Raw genomic sequence first — 27944 nt, 5'->3', positions numbered from 1 at the left:
TTTTGGATTACAAGAGAATACAATTTAAAACAAACAAAAAAGTCATTTATAGATTTATTAAACAGTTAAAGTCAAAATGAGCTTCTTGGAAATGTTTACATACTTAGTTTAGGCTACAAGAAAAGCAATAAAACTCATGCTCCTTTCTATTTCTTGTCTTTGCTGTAGCTCGTATTCGCTTTATTAAAATGACTTTGCAATGATCTCATCGTGAGCAATTTATTAAAAACCGTGTCTGGCACGAGGTCAAGAGCATAACTCTAAATAAGAAATAAAAAAATAATACAAGTTAGCTTAAAAAGGAGTGTATAGTAACATAGCATTGCTAAAAAGTATAGCCTTTTACCATCTTCAATATATAGTAGCTATCCAATAAAAAGGCTGGTGGAATCATGATTTCTAGAAAGACCAAAGTATCAAGATGCCCTTATGTTTGGAAGCCAGTCCACTTGACTACATCTTACCTTACAAGATGATTGAAAAATAGACAAGTGACTGCTCAGAAGTGCCGGGATGTAGTAATTCTGTTGACAGTGACTATGTCAACACTTATACTGTTGACACCAAAATGGTGAAAGTGTAAATGTCAACAGATTCATTCTGTTGAATGAATCTGGCAGACAGCTGGCAGACCGGCAGTCAGGAGCTAGTGTGCGTTGTCTTTCAAGGGTTTTGTTATTTTGCCAAGCATGTTTCAGTGGATTATTTTTGTTTATCAAGCTTGAAGAACAGAATATTTTTTTTTACAAGCTGGGATTCATTTTACTAGGTATATTTTTGAACAACCACGGACCCTGGGATTAATTTTACTAGGTATATTTTTGGACAACCATGGACTCACTAACCTGGTCTTTGGGCTAAATGTTTGTGTTTTTTTTGTTAATATTAACTATTTTGTGCTGGACCTGTCAGCTGCCGCTGGCATTGCCCTTTGATTGTCGGCATTGGGACTGTTGACATTACTACTGTCAACATTCTTAATGTCACCATTTTAAACATGTCAATAGAATGAATCTGTCGACATTTACATGTCACCATTTTGAAGTCCACAGTATAAATGTCGACAGATTGTACCCAACCTAAAATTCCTGTAGTAACTCTTAGATACCCCAATATGCAAATTGCCTTTAAACCCATCAACCAATGGACAAAATCAAAATTGTTTCATCTCACTAAATTCTATTCATGACTATATATAGTTAGGTTTGTGCCCAAAATAATATCCTATGTAAATGAAAGTTCTATTTTATATGACAAAAAGTTGGAGGACAGGAATTTGATAGGAAAAAAAAAGAGAGATAAAACTAACTGAACCCTTACTTTCGGAAATGTAAATGGCAACACATAAGCTATTTAAATTGCATTAGGAGTGCTGTTACATTGTGCACATACTATACTTGCTGTTACCTGGAGAGAGTGTGAGAGACATCCACTAGTCCTTTGTGCGTAACCCACAACATTCAAAGCTTCAGAAGCATATGCCTGAGATGATTTTATGAAAAGGTTTGGCTTCATCCTGTAGGTCATGTCGGTGGAGACCAATAATGGCATCACACTCTGTGGAAGGAATAATGACAGTCAGAATGAAGATGGCAAAGTAAGTATTTAAAACAGAAAATCCAAAACGGTCTACAAATTGTATTACAGGTAGTACTATACCCCTGATAGAGTCTTCAAAATGGTTCCTCTAAGCTGCTGGCGGAACCGTGGCCAGAGGGGTAAGCTTCTAAACATATGGTGGACCTACACACGCATAATCCCCTTCGGGGACATGATGGTCCTTAGATCTGCCTCAGAATGGCCGTTATTCAAAGACCCCTGGACCTTTCTCCTCTCCCACCCTATGCCTGAAGAGAGCGCTCCCTCTAATAAATTGTTATCACACATTCTTGTGGCTGCCAAATCCTGATAGCTAGTCATTGGAAAAACCCTGACCCCCCTACTATGAAGGCCCTTAAAAACTATGTATGGCATATCGCAGGCATGGAATCCTTTACCTACTACCTTCACAACAAACACCATAAGTTTCATTTTGTCTGGGCCTGCTGCCTCTGTTCCTGATGTAAAATTGAGCTCTGAGCCGTCTCAGGATCATCCAGTCTGGCCGTTTTACATTTTGACACCAAGAAATTAAATATGTTGGTTTTATTTTTCCATTGTGTTACTGTATACCTACCTTGCACCCTCCAGCATTCATTTTTTATTTTGTACTTGTCTCTCTGACTAGCTGTATACCTACCCTTTCCTCCCGTCCTCTTATGTAAGACAAAATTTGAAAGGGAATACCCTGAAAGGGTTTTTTTTCGTCAATGCTCATTGTTTTTGTATTCATGTTTCCTTTTCTAAATAGAGTGTTAAAAAATCCAGGCAGTTCACTTTATGAGAAATGTAACAATTGCCCAAACTCCCCTTCTCTCCCTAGACTTTCAGAGGTCCTCCCACTCAGTCCCCTACTGTTATCACCATAGAGCAACCCACATACCTTCCTTTCCAGGCAATGCTGTCAAGAGAGCCTTTGTACAGCCTGCAGATCAGATGTATTGTACAAATAAAAGTTGAAATTTGATTGGGTAGTTGCCCCTTTTCATTTAGTACAGTACAATGAAACTTGCAATATTTGGGTTGTCTACATGTTTTCCAGACAGCCATGTATAGAGAATAAGATACTGGATCTATTGAGGTAACCATGCCGTAATATAAGGCAAGGCAATGGGAGAGTTGCTTCGGAAATAATCTTTAACGTATGTTTTTACTGCTGAAATCACTGTTGTCTATCCCCTCCCGTTTAAATTCAAAGTTCACGGCCATAAATAAGAACACATTTGGACCCTGAATCGTACTGACCATGCCTCCCCTCTCTTGCTACACAGGCATTCATGCTGCCTCACAGATACCACAATTAGAGCCAGGCAAAGTTCAAAGCAAATAATCTGTACTAGTAGTCACTGACTGAGCAGGCTTCTTGCTGTGTGTTACAATGACTGGCAACCAACCCTAATATTATATTTACAGATCATTATAATTTATAGCACGTGTTCTGCTGTGGAAATAAACATCAAGCATAGGTGCGTGCAGCACATTTCTTTAGGGTGCACCCCGGGAAATCTGGAGAAGAATACCCTGCACTGTGAAGGAGGCACGACTAGCACTACTAAGGGTGATGAAAATATCCGACATTGACAAAATGTTCACAATAATCATTAAATAAGCACAGTTCTTGCCTTGCTGCTGTGACTTCTCCACATGCCCATCAGATTTCACCAGATGCCTCTAACAGAACTCTCTCACCTCCCCACTGGAATCTGTGCGGAGCAGGGCCGCCGAGAGGGGTGCGGGGGAGCGGGTACTATTTGCCCGGGCCCGACCATGCAAGTGGGCCCAGCCCGGGGCTTCACTGCTGATTTTTTTTAATTGCAATTTTCTTTTCTTTTGACTACTTTTTCCACCAGGGGCGGGGATGTCTCCAACCCGTTCGCTGGTGGGGGGAGCTGGATAGGTAAAAAAAAAAAGTTACATACTCACCTGATCGCGGCACCAGCATCCCTCCTCTCTGCTCTGTTCACACTGAATGTCGGACGTGACGTCATCAAGTCACGCCCGACATTCAGTGAGGAGCGCCACAGAGAGGACCAAGCAAGAAGAAAAGTGATAAAGAAGAAGGGGGGAAATAGGCACAGAGGGATAAAGAAGAAGGGGGGAGAGAGGCACAGAGTGATAAAGAAGAAGGGCGGAGAGAGGCACAGAGTGATAAAGAAGAAGGGGGGAGAGAGGCACAGAGTGATAAAGAAGAAGGGGGGAGAGAGGCACAGAGTGATAAAGAAGGGGGGGTACAGAGTGATAAAGAAGGGGGGCACAGAGTGATAAAGAAGGGGGGAGAGAGGCACAGAGTGATAAAGAAGGGGGGAGAGAGGCACATAGTGATAAAGAAGAAGGGGGAGAGAGGCACAGAGTGATAAAGAAGAAGGGGGGAGAGAGGCACAGAGTGATAAAGAAGGGGTGGAGAGGCAAAGAGTGATAAAAAAAGGGGGCGGGGAGAGGCACAGAGTGATAAAAAGTGGGGGGTACAGAGTGATAAAGAAGGGGGGGCACAGAGTGATGAAGGGCGGAGAGAGAGACACAGTGTGATAAAGAAAGGGGGGAGGCACAGAGTGATAAAGAAGAATGGGGAGAGAGGCACAGAGTGATAAAGAAGGGGTGGAGAGGCAAAGAGTGATAAAGAAGGGGTGGAGAGGCAAAGAGTGATAAAGAATTGGGCGGGGAGAGGCACAGAGTGATAAAGAAGGGGGGTACAAAGTGATAAAGAAGGGGGGCACAGAGTGATGAAGGGGAGGAGAGAGAGGCACTGTGTGATAAAGAAGGGGGGAGAGAGGCACAGAGTGATAAAGAAGAAGGGGGGAGAGGCACAGAGTGATAAAGAAGAAGGGGGAGAGAGGCACAGAGTGATAAAGAAGAAGGGGGGAGAGAGGCACAGAGTGATAAAGAAGAAGGGGAGAGAGGCACAGAGTGATAAAGAAGGGGTGGAGAGGAACAGAGTGATAAAGAAGGGGGGAGAGAGGCACAGAGTGATAAAGAAGGGGGTGGAGAGGCACAGAGTGATAAAGAAGGGAGGCACAGAGTGATAAAGAAGGGGGGAGAGAGGCACAGTGATAAAGAAGAGGGGGGACACAGTGTGATAAAGAAGGGGGGGCACAGTGTGATAAAGAAGGGGGAGAGGCACAGTGTGATATAGAAGGGGGGAAAGCAGCATGGAGGGCGCAGTGTAGTTGTGATGAAGGGGCACAGTAACGTATGTGTGATGGCACAGGGGTCTTGTTGCAATGTAGTGTGTGTGAGGTAGGTGGTGGCTAATTAATGGGTGCTATTTTGTTTGTAGGGTGATAGTCAGGCAATTTAATAGTGGGGACTATTAATTTAAGATGGAGTGGTTTGGGGGCTATTGAATTTGGGGGTGAGTTTGGGGAGAATGAGGTCTATCTATTAAATGTGACTATGAATTATTATATAGTCACATATTAATAATATGAATTATTTATTGATGGTTGCGGGAAATAGGTATTGCTGGGGCTATTTGCAGGGAGGGAAATAGGTTTATTTATTAAATGGGAATATTATTATTTTAATGTTGGGGCTGGAGGAAGGCCTAATTATTACTTGTGGGTGCTATTGATTTAACATCGGGGCTGGTTGTAATTTTCTAAATGTACCCATTTTTTTTCCAAATAGGGCCCCCACAACATTCTGTCCTCCCCTGACGGGATGAGACGTTACACTGTGACCTCCCCACATTGTGCAGAGGAGGTTATTTAAAGTGTAAGTGGGCTGCTCCAGAGCAACGCTACTCAGGTTCCTGCTGTGCCAATCTGCTGCCGACTGGGAGCCACATTTTGATACTGCTCTGCCACCACTCCTGTAGGGTGTGCCGAGTGTACCCGCCTTTGATAGAGAGCAGACTGCTTGCTAAAAATGAATATGATCTGAACACGTTATTGGTGTTGGCTGCAGTCATACTAACTGTGAGGAAACGGGGTACTACTGGACTGAGAACTATGTAATCATCACCCGTTTCTCACGGTTTATTGTACTTTTTAATCCTTGGCCCAGTCTAAGTATATACACCAGAGCATTGGTGTATTATGTGTATTATTATTTCATGTTATTAGACACATTTTGCCCATACTATTACCTGTGATATTGTATGTAGTATAAATAGAAACAATATTGCCATACTGTGTGAAAATATCAGAACAACAGCAGTCATTTTGCTTGTGGTAGCTAATGTAATTACCATTTGTCTCAAATGTGTATTGTATGGGGTGCAGCTGAGGTGAGGTTTGTTATCAGAACAATGTCTGAGTTAACTAGCTGGCAGCCCATGTTAATTAGCTAGGTCAACAGATAACCTGAGAGGTAATGAGGTTAGAACTTCTACTCATATGCAATGTGCCTCCACAGTAATATATTGGTTGAAATAGCATGGGGAAATGTATCAATATGTGTCAATATAAATGTAATTGTATCAAAAGGTATCACAGACTTATATTGTGTAACCCTGCTGATATCATGTGTCAAAAGTCTTATTGTTCCATGTAAGCGTGCAGTGTCATTCCTTGATGTACTATTGTAACCCCATGTGTAGTGTATCCAGCCAAAACAGCTAATTGAGTCAAGCCATTCTATTGTCTAATCAAGGTAACAGGGACAGTATGTCTAGCAGCTAAATTGTTGACTGGGAGGCCCCTTCTGTAAAGGGGAGGTTGGAGACATTTGACCCTATTTCCTGGGTACAGAGAAAATGATATAGGGGAGGAGAATGCCAGGGGAGTGAGGCTAGTTTGGAGGATCCTGGTGTAGAAGACATCAGTGAAAAGGACTCTGGGCCAGGAACTGTGGTGCCGCTGGAGGGAACCCTACCAGGACAGGGTTGGTGTGAGCTAGTAACCCAGGCTAGGAGACACCATAACTGTTTTGCTAAACGGTAGTGGTAATATTGCGGGAGGATAAGACCCTGAAAGGGACAGAGATTATGACTTTGGAGTGCTGACTGCAGGAGGCTGCTGGAGGATACGTGCTACCATTTACCCTGTAACTTGTGAACGTCTTGTGGTGTTGTGCTGTCGTAATAAAGTCTTATTTTGCATATATCTTGGTCTACCCGAGTGAGTTGAATCCCACAGAGGGTAACTTCCATCCCAGCTAAGGGTGGTATCCTCACATTTGGTGGCAAGCAGTGGGATCACTCGGCCCGGTGTTGCAAGAACCGGGAAGGCTGCAAGGGACGCAAGCGGTTGCAGTCCAAGGGCCTTGTAGGTACAGCACAGCACGGGCTACACAGCACCCAAAGGAAGCCTATCAGAGGAGTTGCAAGAAACGTGAGACATGATCAAGTATAACTCCCTAAAACTGGATGAACTCCGGGGATTATGCCAGACAAGGGAAATTGCTACTACCCAGGATGACTTCAGGCCACAACTAGTGGAAAAACTATGCAAATGGGACCTGTGCCTACTCGATAATGCGGGCAGGATGAAAATAGCAGAGGTCCCAGCAGTGGAAGGCACCCAAGTTGGGACTTATGTTGCAGAAATCCTGAAAGCCAAGGAGTTGTATGAGGACCAGGAGCAGCCAGTAAGGATTCAGGAGATTGCAGCTACAATACAAACATCCCCCACCCCAGGCCAGTCAGCAGTGCACAGTGGAAGCTATGACTATGGTCAGCTTCGTCAAGAGCTGCAGCACGTCCTCAGTCAGTGGATCCGGAGAAAAGGACTTGAGCTGGTAAAAGCAGGGCTGACTGAGATATTTTCCAGCCTTCAGGATTGGGTGGCAAAGTGTAACCCACAGTCCTGGGATAAAGCAGAAAAGGGGCAGAGTGAAGGCCAAAGGCGACCCAGCAGTCAAGGACAAGCAATACCACACTTGGGACAAGTCGGGAAGTGGTGCCTTCGATGTGAATACTGGGGACATCTTCAACAGCAGTGTCCCAGGAAAGGAGGTCAATTAGACCAATTCCCTCCCACGGGGGTTGTTGGCAGGAGCCACCCCCGGAAAAACAAACACTACCACCCTGATGCGCCAGAGGCGAGGGGGGTAAAGGCCACTTGCAATGCTGTGGCTGACATGAGGCAAACAACAGGAGGACGCCTTTACAGGCACTTGAAACCTGTATGGGTGGATGGCAGAAAAGCCCAAGGATTTAGAGACTGTGGGGTAGCCATCACCCTGGTACGCCCTGAGTTGGTGGATTCCAGAAGAATTATCCCCAACAAGTACTTTAAAATTAGGATGGAGGATGGACGATGGGCAGAGATTCCAACAGCCCAAGTCCAGTTGCATTGGGGCCATTGTAACAACCTGGTAGAAGTTGGAGTTATGGCAGGAATGTCCAATGAGGTGATTTTGGGCAATGATTTGGGGCAAGACCTCAGGAATTATTTTGTTGGAAAAGCCCATAGAAAGGTGAGCCCCAGGCAGAGGAAGAACCACTTCTACACGCCAGTAACTAACGGGTATCAGCAACCTCTCTTTACCATCTCCGGGCCTCTGAGGGTGAGTAGCCAAGACCATCCTGAGGGGGGGTTAGTCCTGGGGGAGGAGGATAAATCTAGACTGCAAGAAGCCCAGCTACTAGATCCAGATCTAGAAGGGATGCGGGCACTAGCAGATATGTCGTATAAGACTGGGGTGGTAGAGGATTGTGCTTGGTTGGATGGGTTACTGTATACGGTGTCCAGCCCAAATCATAAGTACAGGTTGGTAGTCCCACCCGAATATCGGGATCGGTTTATAGCTCAGGCCCATGGGGAAGGGGGTACCGATCACAGAGGAAAAAGGAGAACACGAGCCAGGCTCAGACAGCAGTTCATGTGGTTAGGTTTAGCGAGGGATGTAGACCGCTACATAGCCAACTGTGCAGACTGCAAGAATATGTTAGGGCATGGCTGCAACAGTGACATTCGGACACAGGAGGGGAGAAGGCAGCATAAAAAGCAGGACATTGATGACTGCGTGATGTTACTCTCAGTAGTCCCTGCAGGAGATAGTGTGCAGCAGGATTCCTGCAAGAACCCTGTGCATAAGCGGGTGCAGACTGGGGAAATGAGTAATCCCAGTGCAGAAGGGAACTGGGGAAGGGGGAGGCGTAGCCAGACAGGACCCCAGACAACCAGGGAAAGGCAGTCGGTAAGGCTCTTAGACAGCAGGGCTCAGAGTAGCTACTGGAGCAGGAGACCGAGACTTCCCGCAGAGGTTCTGGGAATTGATAGGTGCTGGCGGCTACAAGAATATAACAAGGTGCAGCAAGTGAACGCTGGAGGCTGCGCACAGCCCAGCAGGAAATTGGTTCATCTCGTGGGAAACCACATAAAACCTGCAGTAGTGTCTGCAGAAGAGACTGGGGCTCAAGTTTAAAAAGTAGGGGAGGAATGTGAGGAAACGGGGTACTACTGGACTGAGAACTATGTAATCATCACCCGTTTCTCACGGTTTATTGTACTTTTTAATCCTTGGCCCAGTCTAAGTATATACACCAGAGCATTGGTGTATTATGTGTATTATTATTTCATGTTATTAGACACATTTTGCCCATACTATTACCTGTGATATTGTATGTAGTATAAATAGAAACAATATTGCCATACTGTGTGAAAATATCAGAACAACAGCAGTCATTTTGCTTGTGGTAGCTAATGTAATTACCATTTGTCTCAAATGTGTATTGTATGGGGTGCAGCTGAGGTGAGGTTTGTTATCAGAACAATGTCTGAGTTAACTAGCTGGCAGCCCATGTTAATTAGCTAGGTCAACAGATAACCTGAGAGGTAATGAGGTTAGAACTTCTACTCATATGCAATGTGCCTCCACAGTAATATATTGGTTGAAATAGCATGGGGAAATGTATCAATATGTGTCAATATAAATGTAATTGTATCAAAAGGTATCACAGACTTATATTGTGTAACCCTGCTGATATCATGTGTCAAAAGTCTTATTGTTCCATGTAAGCGTGCAGTGTCATTCCTTGATGTACTATTGTAACCCCATGTGTAGTGTATCCAGCCAAAACAGCTAATTGAGTCAAGCCATTCTATTGTCTAATCAAGGTAACAGGGACAGTATGTCTAGCAGCTAAATTGTTGACTGGGAGGCCCCTTCTGTAAAGGGGAGGTTGGAGACATTTGACCCTATTTCCTGGGTACAGAGAAAATGATATAGGGGAGGAGAATGCCAGGGGAGTGAGGCTAGTTTGGAGGATCCTGGTGTAGAAGACATCAGTGAAAAGGACTCTGGGCCAGGAACTGTGGTGCCGCTGGAGGGAACCCTACCAGGACAGGGTTGGTGTGAGCTAGTAACCCAGGCTAGGAGACACCATAACTGTTTTGCTAAACGGTAGTGGTAATATTGCGGGAGGATAAGACCCTGAAAGGGACAGAGATTATGACTTTGGAGTGCTGACTGCAGGAGGCTGCTGGAGGATACGTGCTACCATTTACCCTGTAACTTGTGAACGTCTTGTGGTGTTGTGCTGTCGTAATAAAGTCTTATTTTGCATATATCTTGGTCTACCCGAGTGAGTTGAATCCCACAGAGGGTAACTTCCATCCCAGCTAAGGGTGGTATCCTCACACTAACTCACTGCAAAAAGTCATTAATTTCTAGTGCAGTCTTCTTAATATGAACAGCAACTGGCTCTAATTGTGTGAACTGTGATGCTACATGAGGGCTGTGCACGATAGGAAGGGAACTATGAGAGTGATGTTCATAAGGGTCATTGTCCAAATAGGACCGAAAGTTATGGCTGTGAACTTTGAATATAGACAAACTATCTGGAAAAAAAATATGTTCTCTTAATTTACCTACAAAATAATAAACATGGTATTTACACCAACAGTCCTGTCAAAAATACAACCAAGGAAATGTATATATATTTTTTAAGTTAGTGTCTCCATCGTGTATGTAACCTGTAGTAACAGAGTACAATTGAAAAAAACTTTGATATATGAACTTTGTATTGTAATCTAGCCATCTGGAATATATCTGTTGGTCATGGGGTATAATGTGTCTCTATAGCATATATACAGCATTCTCTGTTGGTTAATATGTATGCAGATGATCTTCCTGAGGATTGTGTACAATACGTTCCTATTGGCAAATATATTGATCCTAGAGTTGCTGATATTAGCTGTTACAGCTCTTTCTGTCCTGCACTGAGCCAATCAGAGATGAGCAGGACAGCAGTTAATTCCATTTATAATTAACTGAATGGAGTCTTGCTTATAAAATAGCAAATAAACAAACATCACTGATTTAAAAATAATGACAAAACAAGCCTAATGAAAAGAATGGACTTCAACGTAAAAAGTAGACAAAGCCTAGAAGGAACAATAATCAAAGTAATTTTTAAAAAAGTCTTAAGAAGAAATACAAAGTAGGAATGTATCAAAATACTTCATAAAAATAACCCTATGGACTATTGACATGGTATTATACACCATATCAGGCTGATGTTATGGTTTTTACCTGCACTGTTATTCCTTGACCCTTGTATTCTACATGCAGACCTCGAGAGAAAAAATCCACAAAGGCCTGAAAGAGAAAGGGGTTAAAAGGCATGAGAAATGTGTTAACATTTTATTTAAAAAAAAAAAAAAAAAGATAGAAGAGCTACCTGTAATATATGCAACCATTATATTTGAGAATGATATTGTGGTAAAGCGGTTCTCAGTATGGCTTCCCGCACAGACGTTCTAAGAAATAGTGGCACAATATTAAAAATCCTGTGCAATCTGAACAATTGGTGAATCGTCCAATCTGTGTACAAAGTGTTAGGACGTAAAGCTGTAGTTCCAGTTGCAACTTGCTTTGGTTAAAGGAGTAGGATGTAATGATCAAACTGGTATTGGAAAGGGAGGCTGCAGTGTTTCAAATGATCACAACGGCATGTTGAGCTCTACTGTTTTTAGTTTGACATGATAACCTCCTCTGAAGAGGACCTGTCAGACCCCCTGTTATAGTAAACCTACCCACTAAGTAATAAGAAAGAATTACCTTTCAATGTTAGAGATCACCCACCAATTTTTGGGTCCACTTCGGATCTAGCACTGGCTGTTGCCATCTTGATGACATGCCTGCTGTGTGCGTAAACACAGCGGCTTTGTCATCAAACTCATGCACATGCTCACTGTTACGTAACAATGGGTAGTGCAAGTACCTATTTGGCACTGAAATGATCAGATCTCGTAGCTGAATGAGAAAATACCAGCCTGGGATTTCTATGTATCTTTAATATCTAGGTATCTTACAACAGGGTGTTGGAGCTAGATAGATCTCACGCTGTGTCCCCCTCCACTGCCCCTCTCACGCTGTGTCCCCCTCCACTGCCCCTCTCACGCTGTGTCCCCCTCCACTGCCCCTCTCACGATGTCCCCCCTCCACTGCCCCTTGTCACACTCATCTGCCCCTCTGTCTGCCCCGCTGTCAAACTTCTCTGCCCCGCTGTCTCCCCCTCCACTGCCCCTCTCACGCTGTGTCCCCCTCCACTGCCCCTCTCACGCTGTGTCCCCCTCCACTGCCCCTCTCACGATGTCCCCCCTCCACTGCACCTCTCATGATGTCCTCCTCCTCTGCCCCGCTGTCCCCCTCCTCTGCCCCGCTGTCTGCCCCTCTGTCACACTCATCTGCCCCTCTGTCTGCCCCGCTGTCACACTTCTCTGCCCCGCTGTCTGCCCCTCTGTCTGCCCGCTGTCTGCCCCGATGTGCCCCTCTGTCTCCCCGCTGTGCCCCTCTGTCTGCCCGCTGTCTGCCCCGCTGTGCCCCTCTGTCTGCCCGCTCTCTGCCACGCTGTCACACTCCTCTGCCCCTCTGTCTGCCCGCTGTCACGCTCCCTCTCACTCCTCTGCCGCGAGCCAGCCATAGGAAAAAACAAAGAGCACATAAACCTACCAATCCGCGCGGCGCCGGGACCCAGCAGACTCCTCTCCTTGACGTCAGTGACAGCTGCGGGAGAGAGGAGTCTGCTGGGTTCCGGCGCCGCGCGGATTGGTAAGTTTCTGTGCGCTTTGTTTTTTCCTATGGCTGGCTCGCGGCACCCCAGTGACAGCGCCGCGGCACCCCTGGGAGCCGCGGCGCACACTTTGGGAACCACCGCTGTACACATTTTTTAAATACAATCTGACAGTTTTTCTTTAAATCTTTAAATATACAAGTGATTTCATGTTTGTTGCTAATATTATCAATGGCCAATATGATGTATTTTCGGCCACCTTAATGATTACACCCTTTATTTAGTGAACAACATTTCACTCTATGTCTGACTTAGACCTTTACATATACTGTAGGTATGCATAACTGAACTCCTCCATGCAGATTGTCAAATGTGATAGGATTTCAATACCATACAATCACTGTATGAGATATATATGTCACATATGTAAATCTGACATTATTAAAACCATACTTGCCAACTCTCCCAGAAAGTCCGGGAGACTCCCAAAATTCGGGTCGGTCTCCCGAACTCCTGGGAAAGCTGGCATTTCTCCCGCAACCCAGAATTCCCTTGCTAAAATGACGCGATTCACCGAGAAACGCATCATTTTGGCCCCGCCCCTGCGACATAACGTCATTTCACTCATGGGGGCGGGGAAAAAGTGACGCTATTCAATGCGCCCCGCCCCCTCCTGCCCTCTAGTCATGCCCCTCTCCCGGACATCGCCTACTGAAAGCAGGCAAGTATGATTAAAACCATCAAATTGATGTGAAGGTCTACAGAAAAGATTATACCTTGGAAGCGCTATATACAATTGAACTTGGATAAGGGCGATTTCCAGTTTCTGAGGAAAGATTGATGATTAGGCCTTTCTTCCTGAGGAACAAAATAGGGCAGATAAAAAAGAAAGTCAAATCTTGAAAGTGCATACAAAATAACTGTTACACTGTCTTACATGTATGTGATACTGTTTTGTTTATATCTCTACCTCCTCAACTACCACCAATATATTTACCTTTTCACCATTTGAGGGAGAATAATCTGTGTCATCTGAAAAAGCAACAAAAGAAAAACCATACATGATCCTGTCAAACTATCTGCACAGCGCACAGTCAGAGAACATTTGGTAAATTAGCATATTTTATATTGTGCCTTGAAAGGAAGAATGAAAAAATGGCATTTTACAGCCACAGTATAATCCAAAGTAAAAAAAAAGAAAATACAACCGCTCCAGGAATACCATTCTAAATCGCTCAAATCTCTAGATAAATCTAAATATGTGATTATTCAGGATATAATGTCAATATAGTCCTGAAGGGTGCACCCTAAACACAAAGATAGTGACAGAACAGAAAGTATGTTACTATGGGGCACTCCGGGATAACAGTTCATAAAATTTTATTGGGTATACATTAAAAATAGGAAACATCAGATTTCAGGAGCGAAATAATTAAAAACATAAAGAATAAAATAGTGTTAGTTGTGAATTAAAAATGCAAACTGAATTTGCATAGGCTTTGCTACCTCAATTTAAAAATATTTCTCTAATAAGTTAAATATGTGACCCACTGATAATGGCAATAATATTGTACTGCCACTAGGGAATGTTCTGATTTTCCTCCCTGACAGAAACAGAAAAGTTCAAACCATTAAACTGTCAGTGCAGGGTCACACAATAAATCCATGTCCAATAGTCCAGATAGATAACTCTAGTTCTCACCCTGATAATAATCTGGAATCTTTCTTCTATTTCGAAGCATGCATACCATATACATTTTTAACCTTTCATTCTATGTTAACATAAATGTTGGGTTTATTGTTAATACTTCAGCATATCTCTCTGTCTTATCTGCTATGCAAACTCACAAGCAAATTTCCTTGTGATATCAAGGTCCAATTTTTAAGATAAGACAGTGCTGGTTACTAATTACTGCTGAGATCCATATCTTTTCTGCAGGACAGCATACTGTAAAATGAGCACACGAAAGCCCTTCTTCTAAAAGCCAGTCGTGCATATGCACATTGTACATTACATCACACATATATAGCTATAGTGAATATAATTGCCTTAATGTAAATGTTCTTGTATGCAAACTATTGTATAAGAAATGTTTCCTATCTTTTGTAATAGAAGAAACAAATAATTCTCTTTTTATATAGTGCATTTCTCCCAATATGACTCAAAGTACTTTATATTGATGCAGAGCTATCGTGTTCATCTGCTGTGAAATCATTCACATCAGTCCCTGCCGTATTGGCACACATGCACATACACACATTCACACACACATGTACATCTATTATATTTGTAGAAGTCAAATAACTTGCCAGTATTGTTTTGGACTGTGCTTGAAGAAACCCACGCAAACACAGGGATAACATACAAACTCCAAACAGAATCGAACCACAATACTAACCACTGTGTCACTATGCTGCCCCTATTATGTATACTGCATGATTCAAATATACCATACAAAATAATAAATAATCTATTAATAAAATGCTCATTATAAGTGATGCTGAAGAGCATATGCGTGTGATATGCTGCAAAACATAAAATAAACAAATACAATATTATTATCCTTTACTTCTAAGGCGCCACAAAAGTCCCCTGCGTCATACAGTGGAAGGGTAGAGCAAAATAAAAACTGACTATATAACACAGAACAGAAGAGCTGGAAGCAAACCTGTGTGAGACAAACCTTTGTGCTGGAGCATAAGCAGAGTGTACAGTATAAGAGACACAATAAGAGGTGACATAGAAACCAGGCAGAAGATAATAATATTAAAGAAATACCAATAAAGCTACATTTACCTGTATTACAGACAGTATATTGCAGTTTATTGTACCGACCAGCATCTAATTAGGATAGAAATGAATGTTATCAACACATTCGGAAGGTGATATAAGATTACTGAGTCATAAAATGTTTTGCAGGGTTGTTAATTGAAGAGGACCTGTCAGTCTTTTAGATTAATTGATAATATAATTATTGACTAAATAGCAAATGTGTTTGTAATTTTTATTTTGATGCCATTTTGCATACAATTTGTATATGCAAATAAGTCCCCTCCTCTCCTCCCAGGCTTGTATGTCAGGCATCTGAGAAGATTAATAGAAAAGCAATCTTGGCATAGGACCTATCACAAGAACAGAAACATATTGGGGAGCATGAGCTAAGAGAATAGCCACCTGCCCATACATGTCTGATAATGGCAATGGCTGGGAATTTTAATGTAAATAAAAGATCTCACCCAGCACAGCCGAATTACTGGCGAGATGGGGAGAGCAGACAAAACAATGTTTTATACCATAGTACCCGAAAGTGTGCATACCCGCTCATCACACAAGGCTCCTACAGGAGCCCACACTGCATTGAATTCCTCCCATAGAGGCCAATTCTGGATTGATTGCTGTGGTTTAGAACAAATTGTGCACCTAGGGCCTGATTCATTAAGGATCTTAACTTAAGAAACTTCTTATTTCAGTCTCCTGGACAAAACCATGTTACAATGCAAGGGGTGCAAATTAGTATTCTGTTTTGCACATAAGTTAAATATTGACTGTTTTTTCATGTAGCACACAAATATCAACTTTAAATTTCAGTGTACAAATAAGCTATCAAGTATTTGTGTGCTACATGAAAAAACAGTCAGTATTTAACTTATGTGCAAAACAGAATAATAATTTGCACCCCTTGCATTGTAACATGGTTTTGTCCAGGAGACTGAAATAAGAAGTTTCTTAAGTTAAGATCCTTAATGAATCAGGCCCTATATTAGTAAATTATCCCCAGCGAGTCTGTTACCCAAGTAGGCAGTCATTTCAGGCACCTCTTATTCACCCTCCCACTCTCCTTCCTATAAACAAATGTCTGATGAAGTAAAGTAGTTTTACCAACAGTTAGGAAACTGAGTGGTGCAGAAAGAGGTGAGGGAGAGTATTCTTAGTATACATATACCAGAAAGTCTTGTCTGAAAACAAAACAAAAATTATAAATAGACTATTTAACTGATGTTTGTAGCAGATACGGTCATATAATATTTGTATATAAATATATTTCTTTATAACACTATTACATAAATCATAAATGAATGCTTTAAAATTAAGGTTAGTGTGCCCTTAAGCAGTAAGGACTAATTAATTAAAAACACACAGGAACAGGTCCCACTCATACAGAAAAGCTAAACATCATCTGGCATGATGTTACTAGAATATGATTACTGCATCATATGGGTTAGAATGTACCTTATCAATATTAGGGACATCCAGAAATTTAGCAGGGTTCTCAGATATTTTCATACCGACATTGTTTACTGTAAAGCAAAAAGAAAAAGAAAATTCTACAATAAATTTAACATAAAGCATTTTAGCGATTATTAAAAATAATCATGCACTCTAGATTCAGCAAATGTCAATAAAAACAAAGGGGGAGATTTACTAAGCTTCTGTGTATCATATGTAGTGGCTTGCAAACCCATAAACCGCATGGCATCAGTGGATAAGAAACATGGTTTTACCCTTTATATTCTGTAACAGCCCGGTCTGCTCAGAATTGGGCCCTGATAAAATGATCGGAACCTCGCATTATAGAGTACTGGGCCAATGCTGACCAGCACTGGGCCCCTCATGGGATCCCTGGCTGCTGGGTTCCGTGTAATACTCTCAAAATATAGTGCAAGCTCTTGTGGCACTACAATTGATAGCATAAAAGATGAGTGTCTCCTTAATTAATAAGTCATTTTTGGCCCTATAATTAATTGTCGCAGCCATAAGAAATACCTAAAATCTTCTTTCTCTCTTTTTCCAATGGAATTCAATGGAAAGATGTTATCCATGAGGAGAATCTTTGAAAGGAACCCTACATACCGAGCTGACTGCTCCTGAGGAGTTAAGCTCTGGTGAGCCTGGTGCACCCTCACTTGTCATGCTGTGAAATTGTCACCATGAGCACCGTGTTGCTGTTCGAACCCATGTTGTCTTTTTATTGCCCTCTCATGTTTCCCCTCTCTTTTTTTCTGTATCCCTACGCCTATATCCCTACTGCATATAAATCTACGAAAACCAATAAAAAAATATTTTAAAAAAAATTGCCCCCATAAAATAGAAACATGGCAATATGCCTTCTTTTGCATGTTTATAGCTCCTTCTAAAGTTGTGTAAGGTGGAAACAGCAAAAACATAATTTATCACTTTAGAACCATGTTCATTTTAATTTTTACATTTTTTTCCTACAAACCTGCTCAGTTTAGCTTCCTTTATGTCATGGATTAATCATTGCCCGAGGGGACATCAGGACTTCATTTATTTATTACATTTGTCAGTTATGATATTATTACATTGATCGAAGTATGCTTAGAAATGTGCTTTCCCATAAATATAAGTGAAAGGTGCAAAAACTGTCTAGGTCAAGGCCTGATCTCTGTCACTACAGACCACATGGAAAACTATGTTCATTTACGTGGAGTAAAATGCTGTGAGCCCTCACTGAAAACCTCTTTCCACAAAACGAAATATTTTTTGTACATAGGCGCCTAGTGCACACTCAGAAAGGAACACATCGCCAAACAGTCTGTCAGAAGGTACTAACTTTTGCACTCCTGAAAATCCATGTGATTACCTGTAAAAATGGTAGGCTTGTCACAACACAAAACACCATTTGAACTAAGCTTCTGTCCTTTTGTAAATGAGCTTTAGTATATCGATATTACTAGATTTTTAAAATGGGCAGGCAACACTTTCCTGGGAGGTAAAATGTAGACTTCTTTAAACTAGCTATAATGGATTGATTTTATGTAAAACAAAAGCCTCTGTGATAAAAAGCAGTTGCAAATAAAGTGCTGATTAATTTTGGTTGCTTCGATATTTATATGAAACTATCATAACAATTGAATGTAGCAACATATAGAAAAAAAGGATCAGCAAATATATGTAAATAAATAAACACAGTCCTTTTCAGGTCCAAGTCAATCTTGATGCCAGTCTATAATATTGTATGATTAATTCTAGAATAACATGAAGTAATGAAAGGGGCCCACACACTGTTCTTTCTGTCCTCTCTGAAGTGACGATTACTGTACCCGGAGGATGACCTCATACACAGTCAGATGCAATTACATCATAAACCGTCTGTCCAGACATCTGAAAGATCTCAATCTTATGTTGATCGGGATAGGCTGTGTGGGCTCATAGATGCTGCAGTTTGCAACCAATTTGCTCTATAATGCGCTGATTGTATATGGGCACCTGCAGAGTGCACTATTGACTCAATGTTTCCCAGTCTTCTGTGTGCTTTCAATGGTTTTATTAACATTCATTTTTAGGCTGGACCAGTAGGTTGGGTGTCATTTCGCTTGATTAATTCAAATATAATTGATTGAATCTTAAATTGTGTGAAGTCTATTCAGCCATTTGTAATTAGATACATGCTCAGTAAAGAGAATCTGCAAAAAGAATGAAAACTACAGAGACATAAATAAAATAATAAATACCCTGATAATCACTACAAATATCCTGATAATCTGCAGTCAATAAATCACCCAGGATACATTAAAGGGTCTATTTGGATGTCAAGCTGTTTTCATTCTTAAAGATCTAGGGATAAAGGGTTCTCTGTTTTCTATTTTTACATATGTAACAGCGCGCTGAACATATTATTTACCCAAAATTCCAATCTCCAGTCCTTTCACTTGCTCTTGAATCATCTGGTAAAGATCTGAGCCCTTCGTAAAATCCATTTGAATAATCCTAGTCTTGCGTCCAAACTCTTTCTCTGGAATAAACAGTTGAAACTTCATAAAAATAATGTACCAACAATAGTATCCAATGTACACTATAATCAATATGTTGTTAAGGAAACTTCTCAAATAATTAAAGCAGTGACTTGGGTTCCTTCATAAAATGTATCAATGAACCTCATTGATACAATAAAGTTCATTCATACCCCTCGTAGGGTACCCTGCTGTAGTGGGGCCAGCCCAGCCTGTCTTATCCTGGTGCCGTTCGAGTCTTTTTGGGATGGGCCTCACACTTTTGTCCCCTCATTTCAGTGGTAAGCTGCCCAGGCTAGGAGCACAGATGCTCGTTTCACATTTTTGGTTAGGGCTATGCTGAGATTTTAAGCCTCTTTGAAGTCACCAAAATAAAAGTGTTGTGAGCATCTAAGCCCAGTCCTCAGGATTTCATATACCAAAATATACAGGAAATAAATACATTTTTGCAGATATCTATTTATCATCAGTGTGATTAGGCCTAAGTCACATGTCAAACTTAATTTCTTTGCTCATAGAGAAATTATAGTAGCAATTATGTAGGAAGTTGTGACCTGTTTATCTAATGGGAAATTATATCTCTGATATGTCAGAGAAAATATATTGCATTTATAAGAATTTCTAACTATTTCAGAATAGACTATGATCCACACTCAGGTGTGATGTTCCCCCTTATCAGCATATACACTGTCCTTCTGTGTGCCTTCAGTGGGAGGGGGATTGAGGGGGAGGGTTGATTTCTTAAAGCTTCCATGAGGGCAGAGCATTTTGTCATGTTCCTGGAGGCCAATCTGTGTTGGGGAGTCGGTCCATGATTCTGCTTCGTTCCGCAGCAAATAGAGAATTGTATAAGATTTTTTTCTATTTCTATATTTCTCCCTTATTTTGTAAGAAACTTGCTTTCATAATTTTATATTACTGTGTGTCATTTTGTTATTTGAATTTTTATAAATTAAGCATTGTGAATATTTTCTCATATTAAACCTCATTTAAAAAGGTTCTGTCTCTGTCTTGTTAAATGCATGTGCTAATTAAGTTCAGTCATATATAGCTCTTCCTAACTGAAATACTGGTGTTTGGTTAATGATAAATGTGATTGACTTTAAGGGAGGTATTCAATTGTTCCTCCGGGCGCCGCCGGAACGAGTGCGTTAAAACTATTACCGTTTATACGGTAATAACTCGCTCAATTTCAGCTCGCAGCTCCCTGAGCAGCGAGCTGAAATTGAGCCAGGAAATTACTGTATGAATGGTAATTACGCGCAATATTACCGTATAAACGGTAATAGTTTTAACGCGCTCGTTCCGGCGGCGCCCGGAGGAACAATTGAATACCCTCCTAACTTTTGATAGTAGTTTGAGATAGGGCAGGGGGTAGCGAAGGCTTCCTGTAAGAGTTCAGCTCTTTATTGTGTGTGCTATAAAAAGTGGATGTTAATCATTGCTAGTAAGATCAGGTGGGTTTGCTGTGATTAACCCTTTGTCACACACACACGTCACGTAGGCTCAGGTGCGGGCAGTTTTGCAACAATATTTTCTAACCTACCTAGAGTTAATGAGACCACCAAGGAGCTTTACATTATAAAATATTGCAGGACTGCTGTGTGAAGCAATAGATGATTATCAACAATCACTTTGTTTTATGGAGGAATACATTTTCCAATGGAAAAATTATTAGATGAATGTCTATAACAAAATTTTCAAAAGCTGCAACGTAACTACTGCGATTGCTGTAACTACTGAGGTTGAATATTTTGCCAAACATTCCCTGTTTTGACTGCAAACTATACCCATCACTGATCTACCACAGGATATCAGGGACAGCCGTGAAGTTTAGCATTAAGACTAGAAATCACAGGGGGTTTCACATAGAATATTGCACAACCGCTATGTGATATGCAATAGATGCTCACATTGGGACTGATTCATTAAGGAAAGTAAAGCAAAAATATGAGTACTTTTGAAACTTGCTAAACCATGTTACAATGCAAGGGGTGTAATTGAGTTTATTATTTTGCACATAAAGAAAGTACTGACTGTTTTTTCATGTAGGACGCAGATACTTAATAGCTTTATTTTACACTGACATTTAAAGTTGATCTAGGACATGCTATACCCCATTCATAAATCTGTCCTCACAATTTAAATTTACCTTCCCTTCCAATACAATATTATTTTGCCAAGGTTCAAAGTTACTCATTTTATTTGCTTCACTTTCCTAAATGAATCAGGCCCATTAACTTTAGCATACAAAGATTCAATGTTTCAAATGCAAAAAACTGATTTCTTTGCTATGTAGCAACTTGTTTGAAATTGAAAATGTAACACTTAAGTATAATTTCTAAAAATTGATGCATTCTAACCTTTTAAAAATGAACTGTGACCTTTATGTAACTCATTAGTATTGAGGACTGTTCAGCACTTTGAAAATACTATATTTCACACAGTAATTTTTTCACAAGGGAGGATGACTTTAAAGCTGGCATATGGCATCTGCATATAGTACATCCCAGTTATATGACAATCCTTTCCTCTAGTTGGTGGTGGAAGTATATGGGACCTTTATATGTAACACATACATAGCATATAAGCCACTATGAAAAAAATACATTTTCACAACCTGACAGGTCTTCTTGAAAGATATAATTTCAAGGAATGGGAACCCCTTGCTTTCATGAACATGCATGACACATGTATTCTTTACCTATCTCTGTAGCCACCTTCTGCAGCTTATCCAACGTTCGGCTTATCAGCACAATGTCCAGACCTCGTTTGGCAAGCTGGGAAATAAGACATTTTTGTTAAAACGATGAGGTGACAGTTTGACTTCCAAAAACTTGTACATTATATCTAATTCCTAATTTTAAGACATGCATGTGTGCAAGTACCTTACCAAGGTGTTATTTTACATGATTTAAAACATATATAATGCCAATCTTGTTTAAGTGTCTACTCCTTTAAGGCATTATTCTGTCACCACAGACAATCTGCATAAACTTCTCTCTCACAACTAACTACTTACCTCCCGAGCGTAGGCTTTTCCTATACCATCCGTAGCACCTGTTACCACTGCAAAACGAGATAGAAGTATGAGATCTGCATTAAACACAACCTAATATATACATAACACTGTATCTCTTTTATGTGCTGCTTCCATAACCCATTAGTGGAAGCAGTGTCATAATAAGGTAAGAGAGGACCCTGGTGAAGGAGTCTATGGATTTCTGGGATAAACAATAAACTCTCTCACAGATCTGCTGTAAATCACCAAAGCATATTTATGAATCACCCTTTCAAGTTACCTTGATCCCTCGCTCAATGTTTCACAGTTATTTTTTTCAAACTATAAAAGGAAAGTAATTGGTTGCCATATAGTCAAGGCTACAGCTAGTTGGTTCTCTTGAAATTTATTGAGAACTCTCTCACTTACATCGCAGAGGGAGCTAAATGGACGCAATCTCTTATTTATTCAAAGGCAAATATGTAGAGAAGGAATGATCTCTGCATAGGAACCACAACTAGGAATGAGCAAATCTCTCACAGTTTTACTTGTCAGCAGTAGTAAATGGAATACTCCATTCTTCAGCTTACAGGGAAGATAGCTCTACTACAGCCCCTCTTCAGCAGCAATCATCCTGTAACATGCAGCTAGGTATGACTGAGGAGGTATACAAAGTGTTAGCTATGGAAATCAGAGCTCTTTTTAAAATGTTATTGTCAGTCTTTAAAATGTCAGAATGCAGCAATATACATATGTTACAAATAATACTCAAGTGTAACATTTTCAGATTTAAATTTCAAACAATTTGTTGCGTAGCAAAAAATGCTTTTTGTGTTTTAAAGTTAGGCCATGTTCAGATCTGCCCAAACCATGCTCATTTCAGGCACGGCCATGTCTATATGACAGTCACATGTTACATACTTGCCAACATTCCCAAATGGAAAATCAGGATTAGGCCATGTTCCGATCTGCCCAAACCATGCTCATTTCAGGCATGGCCATGTTTATATGATAACCACATATTACATGCTTGCCAACATTCCCAAATGGAAAATTAGGATTAGGCCATGCTCCAATCTGCCCAAACCATGCCTATTACAGGCAATTTTTGATGCCAAAAACTAGGAGTGTTAACAGGTGTTGTATCACTAGGACAACAGTCATCCCAGACCAGTTCATTCTGGGAGAAATGAAAACTTTCTCTCAGTCCACTGACAAGAGCTGCAAACCAACATAATTTATAGCCCTATTGCTATGGCACAGGATCATCCCAGTATATCTAATTAAGGCCTTGTTAAGAATAGTGACAGGCATCACCATCAACTGAGCCGGTTGCTTGGCAACAGCAACCAGAGTCCTATAACTAATAGGACTCAGCAGATATCGCCTTTCTTACAGCTAGTTGCCAGGTAACAGCAAACAGATTTCTTCCTCTTTTGCTGCCTGAATCTAGCCGGTTGCAAAATCTTCTCATTATTATTATTATTATTGTAGATCTGTAAGGCGCCACAGTGCTCCGCAGCGCCGTACAGCAGGGAAAACAGTACATACATACATTAGCCCTCTGCCCCAGTGCAAATAATTTAGCTGGGCATCTGTGATTAGTTACCCAGCAAATAAAAACCCCTTCCTGTCTATCACCTGGGGTGGTGAATACTTTTTATATATGAAAGGCTATATATTACGTATATGCAAGCAGACATTTTCAGCATTGTAAATTAATAAGTAGGATAGTCTTGCTACATGTAAATAATTCTGTTGGTAGATACAGTAAATATTTTATTGAACCTGTGGTGTTAAAGTCAGAATGAAGAATAGGCTTTAAACAGTATTGGTGCACTGAACCCCCTTCCCCCAAATGACAGAACTGTGTGCTTCTTATGTTCAGGACCCCCTTAGTTAGAATCACTCAGCACTGCCCACACCAATAATGGTCCATTATTCTGTGCTCCACACTCAGGAGATGATTGAATGTACAGCTCTTTGGGCAGTGTCATAAAGACTGTACAGCTGTCACTGAGTCACAGCAAATGTCCAACAGTATAAAAACAATACACTAGGAGTTATATACATTTAAACAACCTGAAGAATTGACAGTTACCGGTACCAGCAGTGCTTAGTTACTCTGGAACTCTGGGTGTAACCAACATGGGTTCTGTCATTTTGGTGAAGAGGGTTCATTACCACAACATTAATTTAACTGGAATTTTTCTTTTACTTTTTCTTTTAATTCATTTTGTTAATTTAGGTGCATCTGGAAATGTTAGTCTGGGAAGATACGCATTGTTTGTTACAGGTTTCATTAAATTGATGACATGTCACATTTGCAGAAAGGCTGAAGTTAGTTCCATATAAGTCCTCTGCTCAACTGCTTTATAGAGAAGAATGCTGTTCTATCATGTAAATACTGTTCATGTATTAGATTAAGCAGTTAGATGTAAGGTTCTATAAGATTCTGTACAATGGTCTTTTGTAAAAGGGTTTACACTAGGCATAGCAAAACTAGCACCGATGCCTATTAAACATACTTGCCAACCTTTTAAAACTTAATTCCGGGAGATCCCGGGCAGGGGTGTGTGGTTGGAGGGCTGGAGAGGCGGGGTGCGGTGAATCGCGTCATTTTGACGAGCAAGTTGCCGTATGCGGGATACTTGCCTGTTACCTAACCGAATTTTGGGAGTCCCCCGGACATTCCGGGAGAGTTGGCAAGTATGCTATTAAAACAGGAGGAGGCTGGGCACAAGCAACGTAGGATGGCATAGGATGTAGTGAAGCTGAGTGGAACAGGACCTTTATGAATTTCCAGTGACCCAGTGTTTTACATAAACACTAAAGGGGGGAATTTTACTAAACTGCTGTTTAGTATACAAACTGCCACTCATTGGACATTAAAACTAAGTCGCATGTGGGTTAGGCCAAACTGCATGTGATTTAGAAGCTAGCAAGGTGTACAGTGCTTGGCTTGACAGACAAGGCTAGCTTGTTTAAATATATTTCAATAAAGTGAAAAAGGATCCCCCTTTATATTCCCTCATTCCCTAACAGCCCAGCTTCATGGGACACTTCTGGTACCCTTGGCTGATGAGAAGATGGTAAGCCATAAGGAGAAAGAAAAAAAACACAAGGAATGGTCGGACCGCTCTTGAGGAGCACCTGACAAAAAATGAATTAAGCTCAGCCAATCACAGATATATGGGGGCCCAATCACTTTTTCTGGTCCTCCCACCTAGAGAACTAGGCTGTTGATGAGACCTTATTTTTTATTTATTTATTTTTCCATTCTGACAGGTGGATAACTGAAACAGCATGCAGGATGAGCCACCTCGCCTGTCACAGCTGCAATTTTTTATCTTTCCTTTTTTTTGAAAATTCAGCAGCGGTTTGGCAGACACCTCTTAATAAATGGGAGGACTTGTAACCATGAGATTTGATGTGCAGTTTTGCATTTAGTAAATCGCACATCAAATCACATGAAAACCTGCAGTTTGATCAAGCTGCACTTTAGTAAATTTCCCCTTACCCATGAAACCAGTAAAAATTATAACAGACTTCAGAGCCAAGACATCCAAACATATTAATTGCAGAAAAGTCCTACTGCAATGTGCCTGAAATACTCTATCTCAGTTTCAAATGATAACAGCTCACAGGTTACTACATAGAGAGCCTGTCTCTTACATTGCATATGTAATGGAGCATTGACTGACATTGCTTAAATTGTCAATATAAAGTACACAAATTCAACATTTTAAAACATACAAACTAAATAGTTTAAGGCTCAGGTGTGTGGATATACATGCAGATCTGAGCACCACATGACTAGTTCATGCAACCAGTCAGTGTTGGAGTCACACCTGGAATTTCTCCTTACCTGCCCAGCGTCCATACTGTGAGAGATCTGTCCTCCACCAGTGGGACAGAATGTGTGTCTTGAGCCCCCGAATCACTTTCCATGTCTGTTTTAATAATAAATAAATTGCCACCACTATCCCAAACAGGGTAAATCCCTGCGTGCACATACAAGACTCCTCTCCTCTCATACTTGAAGCAGAACAAGAAAAAGGTATAAAGTTCATGTTAAGTACCTCCCACCTATATTGCTACATAATGCTGACACGGCAGCCTTTTCACTGTATGTAAATATACATTATAAAGCAGGAAGTGTGAGATAGCATCTGGAAAGAGACAATTAGCTGCACGTTAGAAGAAAATATTTACAATGTTAAAAACATACTTGTTTCGCAACCACACAACCAATGGAAAGAGCACAACAAAGGGCAAATTTAAATGTATGAACAAATAGTATCAAAGACCTTCATATACATGTATTCTCTTCAGGACAACTTTAAAACATTAATGAGTCCCCAGTCTCTTGTGTAAGACGTAAGAGAAAACTTGCAATAGAAACAAACATAAACGTTACAACGGGCACAAATGACTTGGGGCTAGATTTACTAAACTGCAGGTTTGAAAAAGTGGGGATGTTGCCTATAGCAACCAATCAGATTGTAGCTTTCATTTTGTAGAAGGTACTAAGAAAATGAAAGCTAGAATCTGATTGGTTGCTATAGGCAACATCCCCACTTTTTCAAACCCGCAGCTTAATAAATCTAGCCCTTAGTGTTTATTACATTTTTAGAATTGAAGGAACAATTTTAGGACTTGGGATCATTTTAGATCTTGAGCTAGGTTTATGCTTAGGTATTTAGATTTCCTACTTGGGCTAATATTAAGGCAAAGTGAGTGTATACATTTAGATTATAAGGCTGGGGATATGATTTATTACCTTAAAGCAGCAATCCCAATTAGTTTTTCTTTCTTTAAATAGCAAGTTAAGTACCCTTTAGACCTGCATTTTTCTTAGCTTTCCTCCTATAAATTATCTCCTTTTAAAAAAATCTATGTGGAGGCAAATGCGCACACAGACTTACAGCGCACAGATCTCAACATTTCATGTGATGGTAGAGAGGGGAAATGGAGGGGGAGGACTTCACAGTGCACAGAATTTAGAGTAGCATTCCAAAGCCTCTATCATGTGCCATTTGACTATGGTTACCATGGTGATCATATTACACTGTCCAAACCCTGTAGAGCTATAAATCATTAATAGCAGTTTGAAAAATGGTAATACCACAATTCTTCTTCTAATCTGATACAGTGCTTTGTTAAAAAAAAAGCACAACTCATTTTGTCACAGGATTGCTGCTTTAACTCCATATTTTACTTAAAAGAGAAGACTCTCCTCTTTGAAACAAAGGAATTTTTGTCTTCCTCTGACCCAGTGGACTTAAATAGAAGCTCTCTAATCAAGGTTATTACTAATAAGTGTTCTGTTGTGCCTAGGGCAGTGGATTCCAAACCTTTTCAGTTCAAGGCACCCTTAGGGTCTCCAAATATTTTCAAGCCACCCCTAAGCCAAAATAATTACCAAGTAGTCCCCCGCCTTGCTTACCACTGGCCCTGGCCGAGGCACCCCTGTGAGATCTCCAAGGCACCCCAGGGAGCCTAGGCGCACAGTTTGGGAACCACTGTCCTAGGGCAATCCCCAATTTAGTCACTTTATTAAATTGGGGGATAAGTTACATCCCGTAAGAGCAGACAGATTTTCAGATGTCCTCTATTAAATGTAGATATGGGGATTTCTTAGCATTGAGGATTTGTGAAATAAGTTTATTAGGCTTGGTTCCCACCAGA

The 27944-nt window shown here is 40.9% G+C and overlaps 1 protein-coding gene across 1 annotated transcript; it reads right to left on the bottom strand.

Moving 5' to 3' along the window:
• Window positions 1–119: 119 nt before the first annotated feature.
• On the bottom strand, window positions 120–26357 carry LOC142152131 (very-long-chain 3-oxoacyl-CoA reductase-like). The gene is made up of 11 exons (XM_075208438.1): window positions 26122–26357; window positions 22275–22321; window positions 21957–22032; window positions 19144–19254; window positions 16731–16798; window positions 15297–15341; window positions 13497–13531; window positions 13276–13357; window positions 11017–11082; window positions 1408–1557; window positions 120–260 (listed from the first exon to the last, which is right to left on the bottom strand). Exons 1-11 carry the CDS (start codon window positions 26324–26326, stop codon window positions 147–149), a joined length of 999 nt encoding a protein of 332 aa, XP_075064539.1. The 5' UTR covers window positions 26327–26357; the 3' UTR covers window positions 120–146.
• Between the last annotated feature and the right edge of the window lie 1587 nt (window positions 26358–27944).

The sequence above is a fragment of the Mixophyes fleayi genome, chromosome 4 (genome assembly GCF_038048845.1).
Source record: "Mixophyes fleayi isolate aMixFle1 chromosome 4, aMixFle1.hap1, whole genome shotgun sequence".
Lineage (NCBI taxonomy): Eukaryota > Metazoa > Chordata > Amphibia > Anura > Limnodynastidae > Mixophyes > Mixophyes fleayi.
Note: the sequence above shows the minus strand (reverse complement) of the source record. Positions and strands in the feature narration are given on the sequence as shown.